Raw genomic sequence first — 10,839 nt, 5'->3', positions numbered from 1 at the left:
TCTCTCTCTCTCTCTCTCTCTCTCTCTCTCTCTCTCTCTCTCCCCCTTTCTCTATCTCTTTCTCTTCTTTGTCTTCTGTCTCTGTCTCTCTCCTTTTGTCTATCTTTATCTCACTCTGTCTCTCTCTCCTTTGTCTGTCTCTGTTTTTGTTTCTCTCTGTCTCTCTCTCCCCCTTGTCTGTCTCTATCTATCTCTCTCTGTCTCACTGTCTCTCTCCTTTATCTGTTTGTCTCTATCTCTCTCTGCCTCTCCTTTGTCTGTCTGTCTCTGTTTCTCTCTGTCTCTGTGTCTGTCTCTGTCTATTTGTCTCTCTCATTGAAGGGTCAGGTCCACATAGCAGCTTAAAGAATGACATACCACCCCCATGTGGTCAGGATGAGAACGGTACCAAAGACCTTGGTTAAGTCTACAATCAACACATGAGAACAGTTGACCCTATGCTCCTACACATTTCCTTACTTCAGGAAGGCAGTTATATTTTGGTGATTCCTGTCCTCATCTAGCCTACCTTTCAGTCTCTCCCACACTGCCCAGTAATGGTAGCTCAGGATGCTCATTCGTAAAATAGTGATTATAATAAGTGCACCAATTATAAAAGTTTGATTGAGAAGAAAGTGTTTTGCAACTGTAAAAGTGCTAAAGAAATGTAATTTTTTTGTGAGGGGGAGAATATCCAGATCTCTGTGATTTAGTAGGTATAGGAATGCAGAATGGCAACTCGGATGTAATTCATAGCCTTAGAGTTTTGCTTGAGGAGTTAAGTGACTTGACCACAGCCTTGTAGTTTGTATGTGTCAGAGGCAAGACTTGAATCTAGGTTTTTCTAACCCTATGGTCCTACTTTATCCCGTATGGCAGGATGCATATCTCTACTGATGATGATGCTGGTGATGGTGATGATGGAAAATATAGTGGAAAGAATACTGGTGTGAGAGACAGAAGACCTGGATTCAAATCCTACCTCTGCCACTTTCTACCTATGTAATCACGAGTAAGTCAATTCCCCTCTCTGGGCCTTGGTTTCTTCTTCTGTTTTCTTTTCTTTTTCTTGTTTGCTTTTTGGTGAAGCAATCAGATTTAAGTGACTTGCCCAGGGTCACACAGCCAGTAAGTATCAAGTGTCTGAGGACAGATTGGATCTCAAGTCCTCCTGACTCCAAGGACAGAGCTCTATCCACTGTACCACCTAGCTGCCCTCGGTTTCCTCCTCTGTAAAATGAGGAGGATGACTCCTCATATCGCTTCTGGCTCTAGATGTATAAGCCCTAAGTGAAGCTAAATTCTATTGCCCTCTAAGTTCCACCCATTGCTTCTAGTTCTGCTCTCTGAGGTCAAGCAGAACAAGTCTGACCCCTCTGCCCTGTGATGTCAGAACCCTGTGGGAAGGGTGGGAAGAAGACCTTTCTCTCTGATTCCTATTAATTCTGCATAGGACAGATAGAATGAATGGAATGAGGGATCAACATTCAATCGAGTCTTCACGATTATCCCAGGGCTTTACGAAGTGTTCAGCTCTAGGTAGTTGACAATACTTTATACTTTTCCAACTTCCCTTGTTCTCTGCTTATTGAAATCCATCCTTTCCTTCAATGCTCTTGTCAGGTGCCTTCCCTAATTTCCTCTCTCCCTCCAGCTTTCAGTGATCCTTCCTTGAGTTTCTCACTGCATTTTGTCAGTATCTCTCCTTGGCACATACATTCCACTTCAGTATTTCATGAAATTTATTGGATTTCATTGGTATTGTGTCCTCCCTTCTCTGCTGACCCAGTCTCCAAACTTTACCTTTTTGTTAGACAGTCTTCATTCCACACAGAGCACTACAGGAAAACCATCAGAGTCTCATATCCAATTTTGTTGTATTTATCTGTGTCTATGTCTTACTGCCCTACTGAACTGGAAGGTCCTTGAAAGCAGGAACTGCATCTGAACCATTTTTGCTCCCAAATGCCCACGACAGGGCCCTGGACATGGCATGCATTTAATTTGTCAAATTGGATTCCCAGAAGATGGAATATTTCTTTCTCTTTCAACCTAATTATACTTCCTAGAAGCCTCCAGTCTTCTGTTTTCTCTAGAATTTCTCTGAAGCATTTCAGATGACCCCAGAACTTCCAAACCCTTGAGTTTCTAATACTACCCTGCCCTATGTTCATTTAGAATTGATTGCAGTATCTGAGTCTTTTCCACAACATTGCAAATTCTACAGTGGGAATGGGCTCTGATACTTTTCTAATAAAGGCTCTGGGTGACCATAGGCAAGCCATTTGTTCTCTCTGTACATCAGTTTCTACATTTGTAAAACAAGATTAAGAACACTTGACCCATCCACCTCCCACAATAGTGAGGAAAGGGCTCTATAGATCTTAAAACCATACTAGAAATAAGAGTATGCATGAGAAGTACTGGGCACACAGTAGTCACTCAACGAAGATGAAAGTGGCTGACCTGGGGAGGGCTCCCCTCCTCCTATCCACATCCCTAAGGTTTATAACAGGCTGCTCAGCTGAAGAGGCAGAAAAAAGGACTCATTTGACAAGGAAAGAAAACATGAAATGCCTAGGACTTACAGGTTGACCAAGCATAGATTTTGGAAGTCATGTTCTTAAAGGCCTTTTCAATGGCTGGGCATACCTATAACAACAAAAATTTTGGATTTCAGTGGAAGCTTAGTGAAAGTGCCAAGCACTGCTATCAGCCTGGCCTACTAACTTATGCAATCTCCCACGAAGACATGAGATTTGCTTGAGGAGTTATGTTAGTGTTAGTGTTAGTATGAGGCTGAGTAAGGGTTTCATCTCCTAGATTTTCAAGGGGAAGGAAGGAAGGAAGGAAGGAAGGAGGGAAGGATTTGATAAACTAAAGCTTAAGTCAGAATTAAGAATTAGATAGGACCTCATTGGTCATCTAGTCCAACCTATATACCAAAGGAATCCCCACTATGACATACCCAACAAGTTACTCAACAGTCTAGCCTGTTCTTGAGTGGAGGAGAAGGGAACTCATCACCTCTTGAGGCTGATGATTTTGCTTTTGGACAGTTCCAATTGCTAGGAGGTTTTCTCTGACATCTAGTCTAAATTTGCCCCTGTAACTGCTACTCATTACTCTTGATTCAGCCTCCTGGGGTTAAACAGAGGAAATGCAATCCCTCCTCCACATGCAGCTTTTCTAATATTTGAAAACAGTTATTAGTCAAAGAAGAGCAATTAGGTATGATGAGAAAACACATTGAAAATGTCTGTGCAATTTCAAGTCAATGACAACATTGGATTCAACCTACAAAAATTTAGTTTACACACAACTTTTCATCACAGTGTAACATTGAACTGGACGCCCGAGAGAAATCAGAGCATCACACCCAATTGACTTTAATTGAGAGCGCGTTTATTTGAGCCGGCCGGCGACGGACCCCAGGCGTGCATCCCAGGGGCCGTCCCACCGAGGGTTTCATCTGAGATATTTATACTGTCCGGTTACGAAACAGGGTCCGGTGGGGTGCCGGGAAGGGAACAGGGTCCGGTGGGGTGCCGGGAAGGGAGCAGGGTCCGGTGGGGTGCCGGGAAGGGAGCAGGTTATTTACAGAACAGGATGTTGCACCCCCCCCCTTGAGGATTTCACCCAGGGTGTTGTAACAGCCGTTAGGGGAAGCTGAGCCAGAGGCCCCGGGGCGTGGTGCCCCTGGGTCCCTAACGGAGGGTCTATCACATTCCCCCCTTTTCAAGAGCAAGTTATACAGGGGACTCAACAGAGTCCAGGGGCGCTGACTCTTCCAAATCCAGGGGTGTATAGGATTTGCGTAGGACAAACAGTTTCAGAGACTGTATACGCTGCTGGATGTAGCGGGAGAGACAATTCATGATGCAAGGGGCGACCAATAATCCTAGGAGGAGAAGAACCAAGGGGCCCATTATAGCAGAGAGTAGAGTGGTGAGCCAGGGGGACCAGTTATACAAGTCCTGGTACCAGGAGGAGCTGTGGGCTCAGGCTCGGTCCCTATCATCTAATCGCTGCCTTAATGCCTGCAGGGATTCCCGGATGACACCTGAACGATTGGTATAGAAACAACAGGTCTCTCCCAGGGCCATACACAACCCCCCCTGTTTCAGGAATAACAGGTCAAGGGCGCGGCGGTTCTGAAGTACCACCTTCGCTAGGGAATCCAGGGAAGTCTCCAGGTGGGAGACTAGTCCCTCCAGAGCTCGTAAGTCCTTATCCACCTGGGTACTGAGGGCCGCATAATCTGCCTTTCCCTGCACTAGGGCGGTTGCTCCCACGGCTGCAGACCCGGCCACCCCGAGCCCCACCAGCAAGGGCACTAAGATAGGGGCTGCCCTTCTGGAGCGGGGTAGGCCGAAGTGTTCAGTGGCCCCCTCCTCGGAATACACATACACTTGTGGGAACACCCTAACTATCACACAGATCTCAGTGGGGCTGAGGAAGTGGCGATCTTGTATACAGGTGGTGAGGCCCAGAGTGCAGGCGAACCAAGTCTCGGGTGGGGTGGTTATCAGGAAGCCCAGCCTATTGGACGAGGGTGTGACTAAGATAACAGAAGTGCAGGTTGAATTAAATGGGGAAGCTCTCAACGGGTAGTCAGGTCCAAGCAAGCACGTCCCTGTGCCCTGGACGTCATCCAACGTCAATTTAGGCCTATTTGGGTTACAGCGGGTGGGGATTGCTGTGGAGGAGGGGTTCTGCATGGACAAGTTCCCCAGAAATGAACTGTTTAACTCCAAAGCAACCCCTACAAAGTATGGGGGAGCCGGGTTCAGACACAGCCAGCAGGCGGTAGTGACATTGGGGTCGGAGGAATTCAAGAATGCATGGACCGCAGTAAGGGTGTCAAGTATGGAGGCCCCAGGGGCACCGGGTGTTTTCAGAGTCGCCGACCCTGGTGTAGCAGAGGGCTCAGCAGACGGAATCAGATCTATCTTGGCCCGTGGGTTGAGGACAGGGTTGGGGCCTATGGGAAGGGGCTGAACGGGTAGGGCGACCTTTTGTATTGTAAAAAGGACACTGTTGTCCCATCCAGTCATATACAACCTCAACCCCCATGAATGCCCAAGATTCCATGAATCATCCTTGTACTGTTTGACCGTTAAGATCATGGGGTTGCATTTTCCAGGCCAGCAGGAATATGGGAGAGGTGACTGTCTTTCCAAAGTGATGAGCGGGTCTTTTCCACCCCCAGGAATCCAGTCTGCCACTGTCTCACACCCCCATTCTGCGCAGTGGAAACTGCCGTCTCCACGGCAAGAGGGGCTTCCGGTAGCAGGACAGGCATAGAACTGGATGCCCCTGATATTATATTCACCTTGTCCTGCTCCATGTTGGGTGGCTGGTATGGGAATAGTAGGGCAGTGCCTGCCCCCCCCGTCACAGGGTCCTGCAGGTGCCTATCTCTATTCCATCCCGATCCTAAGAGGGCACAGAGGTCAAACCTGAAGGTAGGCGGGCCATAGCAAGTTAAGGTCTGTATGATGGTGCCATCATTGGTGCGGGATAGAATCCACCTATGTGGTGTGGGGAGGTAGGGGTTACAGACTGCGGGATATTCCTTATAAGCAAAGAGGAGAAGCGAAAGAATCAAGTTTTGGAGAGCCGGAGCCTTAGATCCGACACCGCCTCTGCTTTCCATTTCGCGGGCTCAGGCGCCGGAGTCTTCTTGACGTGTGACCGATGTATCCAAGCCTTTCTACCTGCGACTTTCACGGCCGATGGGTTGCAGAGGATCACTTGGTAGGGCCCAGTCCACCGCGGTTCCAGAGCCGATCCGGCAGGCAGTTTGCGGGTGAGGACCCAGTCTCCAGGTGTCAAGGCTTCCGAGGTAGCGGCAGGATTCGAACTTCTCCCCGCAGCCTTCAGGACCGATCGTACTGTGTCTTGGACCTCCCAGAGTGCCTGAAAGGACTTAAGAAGAGTGGGGTTAGTAAAATCCGGGGCTGGGGTCGCCCCCGTTACCTTTGGTAGGACAGGTGGGGGTGCCCCATAAAGAATCTCATATGGGGAGAGAGAGAGAGTGGAAGAGTTAGGAGTATACCTAGCCCAAAGGAGAGCGAAAGGGAGGAGGCTAACCCAGTTATCGCCAGTTTCCAGTTTGAGCTTAGCAATGTGCTCCTTCAAAGTCCTATTCATCCTTTCTACTTGCCCTGAACTCTGAGGCCGGTACGCACAATGTAGCTTCCACTTCAGTCCCAGCATCTTGGATAAGTTCTGAATTGTTGCAGATACGAATGACGGCCCATTGTCGGACCCTATTGAAACTGGCAAGCCGAATCTGGGAATGATTTCAAAGAACAGTTTTTTTGCAACTACCGTGGCGGTTTCGGCTTTTACTGGGAACGCTTCTGGCCACCCGGAGAACGTGTCTATGAATACAAGGAGGAATCGGTACCCCCCCCTGTCCAGGTCCCATATCGGTGAAATCAACTTCCCAGTGATCCCCGGGGAAGGTTCCCCGCGGTCTATCAGCCGGCACCCTCGTCGCTGGCCGGGGGTTGATCTTTGCACATGTACTGCATCTCCTGGCCGCCTCCTCAGCTGCCTGTTTCATCCCTGGGCTGTAGAAATGCCTACTCACCAGGTCATAGAGCCTGGTTCCGCCTAGATGAGTGAGGTCATGGAGGGTCATCAATAGAGGGGGCAGGAGGGCTTTGGGCAGGATTAACAGACCGTTTGGGTGTCTTCTCCATCCCCCCTTTTCAGGCACGCCTTCCGGATCGCCGGACTGGTAAGAAGGTCGTGCGGGCAACAAATTTTCCGTCTGGACAGCGAAGGCGGGGAGAGGCATCCTTCTTGCGGCCGCACGGGCGGCTCTGTCTGCGGCTGCATTTCCCTGCGACTGGGGGTCCGTCCCACGGGTGTGAGCTGGGACATGGATGACTGCCACCTCTTTGGGAAGCCAGACAGCATCCAGGAGATCCTGAATCTGCCTCTTATTCCTGATCTCTTTCCCTGCTGAGGTTAGCAGGCCGCGCTGCTGGTACACGAATCCGTGAACATGGACAGTCTCGAATGCATACCTGCTGTCAGTGTAGATATTGACTCTCTTGCCCTTCGCGAGCCGGAGTGCCTGTGTCAAGGCAACCAGCTCTGCCCGCTGGGCAGAAGAACCAGGCGGCAGGGCTGCGTCCCAGAGGGTCTCGGTCGGGGTCACCACTGCGGCCCTGGCCCTCCGAATCCCATCCTCCACGAAGCTGCTGCCATCTGTGAAGAGGATCATGTCAGGGCTGGTCATAGGTACATCGGTAAGGCCGGGCCGGGAGGTGTGGATGGCGTCAAGGACGTCCAGGCAATCATGCAGCGGTGATGCCGGCGGGGAGTTGGGAAGCAGCGTAGCGGGGTTCAAGGTCACGGGCGCAGAGAAGGTTATGCGGGTTGGATCTAACAGGAGGGACTGGTAGTGAGTCAGACGAGAATTAGAGATCCACCGAGTGGGAGGGGTGTGCAGCAACTGCTCCAGGTGGTGAGATGCAGAAATCTCAAGGGGCTGGCCGAAGGTCAGCTTTGTTGCCTCCCTGACCAGGGTCGTGACAGCCGCAACGGTTCGAAGACATGTAGGCCACCCAGCAGCGACCGAGTCAAGCTGCTTGGAGAGATAGGCCACTGGGCGATTCCAGGGCCCCAAAGGCTGGGTTAGCACTCCCTTGGCCACTGCCTGAGATTCTGAGACATAGAGGCGGAATGGCTTAGTCAGGTCTGGCAGGGCAAGAGCGGGGGTGCTAGCTAACGCTCCGCGCAGTTTGTTAAAAGCCTCCTCCTGCCTTGGTCCCCACAGGAACTTGGCAGGCTCACCTGACAGTGCCTCATACAGTGGTTTAGCGATTTCCGCAAATCCTAAGATCCACAGTCGGCAGTACCCGGCCATTCCCAAAAATTCTCGGAGCCCGCGGCTGGTTGCTGGGGCCGGCATGCCCAGGATAGCTGACACACGTTCCCGCGAAAGCAGCCTTTGTCCGGACTGCAGGGTGAATCCTAGATAGATAACAGATTGTAAGCACAGCTGAGCTTTCTTACCCGAAACCCGATAGCCTGACTTGTCCAATAGCTGCAGGAGGTGCAGTGTAGCATCTCGGCAGGTCGTCTCGGATGAAGCGGCCAGCAGCAGGTCATCCACATACTGGAGGAGTGTGACCTCGGGGTGGGATACGCGAAACCTGGCTAGGTCCGAGGCCAGGGCTGAGCCAAAAAGAGTAGGAGAGTTCTTGTACCCTTGAGGCAATCGAGTCCAGGTTAGTTGGGAGGACGTTCCGGTTGAGGGGTCGGTCCATGTGAAAGCGAATATAGGCTGGCTGATAGGGGCCAGCGGGATGGAAAAGAAAGCGTCCTTCAAGTCCAAGACAGTGTACCATGTGCGGGTTGGAGTCAAAGAGGACAACAAGGTATACGGATTAGGCACAGTGGGATGGACTGTCTCCACCCTGGCATTCACCTCCCGCAAGTCCTGGACTGGGCGAAAATCTCCGGATCCGGGCTTACGGACCGGCAACAGGGGAGTGTTCCAAGGACTTTGACATGGTCATAGTATGCCAGCCTGAAGAAGTCGGTCGATATGGGGTTTGATTCCCAGAAGAGCAGGTTGGGATACCTGATACTGTTGGACCCGCACAGGAGTAGCAGTAGACAGGAGCTGGACCACCACAGGGGCCTGGTGGGCAGCTAGCCCAAAAGGGTTTGACTCAGCCCACACTCCCGGCACTAAACTCCTGTACTGACTCAGCAGTGGGGACGGGGCATCAACCGACGGCCGCCTGGGAGAAAGGAGGCGGGACTCCTCGGAGAGGGGACAGGTCAAGACGAGCTGGGGCACGCTGACCCCCAGGGTGGGAGTAGGTCCCTTAAAAGAAATTACAGCTTGGAGTTTATGCAAGAGGTCTCGACCCAGGAGGGGGTAGGGACAGTCAGGCATGACCAGAAAAGAGTGAGACACCGAGCCTTCCCCTAGCCGGACCTCACGGGCGGTGGTGAAAGGCACTGCTTGGATACGGCCTGTAGCCCCCTGGACCTGTATTTTAGAGGAGGACAGGGGACCTAGTGGAGAGTTCAGAACTGATGCAGCTGCCCCTGAGTCTACGAGGAAAGAGATTGGCCGACCCCCAACAGTGAGTGTCACCCTTGGCTCCAGGGGGTCCAGGGTCATAGTAGACTTGGAGCCAGGGCACCCCTAATCATCCATGTCCAAGGTTAGGACCGGCTCTGGTTTAGTCTTTTGCTGCCGATTTGGGCATTCGGACTTCCAGTGGCCAGTAGCTTTGCAATATGCACATTGGTCTCTGCCTAGGGGGGGCCTGCCCATATTTCTCCCTTGAGGCCGGGGACCAGGCCTCCCCCCTTTCCCGCTTTGCCTGTCCCCTGGGATTTGTGCCAGAGCTGCCACGACTGCCCGTGTCATGGAGCGTGCCTGTTTTTCTTGCAGTTCCTCCCAGGAGTCATAAACCCGCTTGGCTACTTCCATGAGTTCAGTAAGAGTCTTACCCTCGAATCCATCCAATTTTTGCAGTTTTCGCCGGATGTCAGGAGCCGAATTAGACACAAAGTCTATCACCACTGCTCTCCGGTTGTTAGGATCCTCAGGGTCAATGGGGGTGTAAGTGCGGTAGGCCTCATACAATCTTTCCAAATAAGCAGCTGGAGATTCACTTTTCCCTTGCCTGATCTCACTAACCTTAGACATATTGGTGGGTTTCCGCGCTGCTGCCCTTAACCCCCCTAACAGTAACTGGCGATACCTGTCCAAAGCCTCTCGCCCCCGATCAGAATTTGGGTCCCAGTCAGGGCGACTTTCGGGAAAAACATGATTCCGGCGGCCCGGATCAGTTGAGGGGCGGCCGTCGGGGTCCATAACCCTTTTCCTGGCTTCCAATATGATCTTATCACGCTCCTCAGTGGTAAAAAGAACCCGCAGGAGCTGCTGACAGTCATCCCAAGTAGGCTGGTGTGTATAGAAGACTGTCTCCAAAAGGGAAATCAGACTTTGGGGCTTGTCCGAAAAGGACGGATTCTGTTGTTTCCAATTGTATAAATCACTGGTTGAAAAGGGGACATAGACCATGAAGGGTCTCCCCGACTCCCCGGGGGTCGTGGGGACCTGTCGCAGGGGAAAGGCAGATACAGTGGAGTCGGGGGAAAACCCGGACCCGGAGGAGCCGTAAGGCGTCCCTGTTCGAGTATGAGGAGGACTTGTCAGAGGCGGGGCCGAGGGGTGGCTCGACCCCTGAACAGGATATGGTGGGGGTCGGGGCTCAGCCGGGTCCAGGGGGTCAGGATCAGAAGGGGGTAAGACCTTGGCTCCTACTTGCGTAGTCCCGGGAACTTTTTGACCGGATGTTGGCCCCGAGTGCACCCCAACTTTGGACAAAGTTTGAACCCGGAGTGGCTTTGATGGGGGTTTAAAATCTATCCATGCAGTTATATATGGGATCTGATCGGGATGGCCAGGGGTCCCATAAGCAATCTTCCTGACCCTCCCAGTAATGGTCACGTCAAATGTCCCTTCCGGGGGCCACCCAACCCCAAATGTAGGCCATTCTTGTTGGCAAAAAGTGGACAAATTTTCTTTGGTAACCTGAAACCCATATCCCTTGGCAATGCGCCGAAACTGTTTAAAATTCTGTAGGACAACTGAGAGAGGGGTCCCCGGTGTGGGGCTTGACGGCCCCTGACCCATCACAGACGGGAAGAGGCGAATCAATTAGGACAATCACAGACGGATAAAACATATAAGACAGACATAAACAGTTAAGGCAACACTCCAGACATTAACATGTGGCGCCAGACTGCAGATAATCAGGATTCTCACACGGCGTCCCGTGGAGGTCAGTAAGGGCGTTACAGCTGCGT

General features: G+C 51.6%; 1 protein-coding gene across 1 annotated transcript in view; it reads right to left on the bottom strand.

Annotated features, from left to right (window-relative positions):
* The window catches only part of BPIFB1 (BPI fold containing family B member 1), a 20,610-nt gene extending 14,098 nt beyond the window's left edge, over nucleotides 1-6,512 (bottom strand). The window contains exons 1-5 of the mRNA XM_027867071.1: nucleotides 6,479-6,512; nucleotides 5,700-5,901; nucleotides 5,315-5,513; nucleotides 4,749-4,976; nucleotides 2,568-2,631 (exon numbers count right to left, since the gene is read on the bottom strand). Coding sequence (XP_027722872.1) covers nucleotides 2,568-2,631; nucleotides 4,749-4,976; nucleotides 5,315-5,513; nucleotides 5,700-5,901; nucleotides 6,479-6,512 — 727 coding nt within the window. The remainder of the gene's footprint in view (nucleotides 1-2,567; nucleotides 2,632-4,748; nucleotides 4,977-5,314; nucleotides 5,514-5,699; nucleotides 5,902-6,478) is intronic.
* Between the last annotated feature and the right edge of the window lie 4,327 nt (nucleotides 6,513-10,839).

The sequence above is a fragment of the Vombatus ursinus genome, unplaced genomic scaffold (assembly GCF_900497805.2).
Source record: "Vombatus ursinus unplaced genomic scaffold, bare-nosed wombat genome assembly UNPS02014785.1, whole genome shotgun sequence".
NCBI lineage: Eukaryota > Metazoa > Chordata > Mammalia > Diprotodontia > Vombatidae > Vombatus > Vombatus ursinus.
Note: the sequence above shows the minus strand (reverse complement) of the source record. Positions and strands in the feature narration are given on the sequence as shown.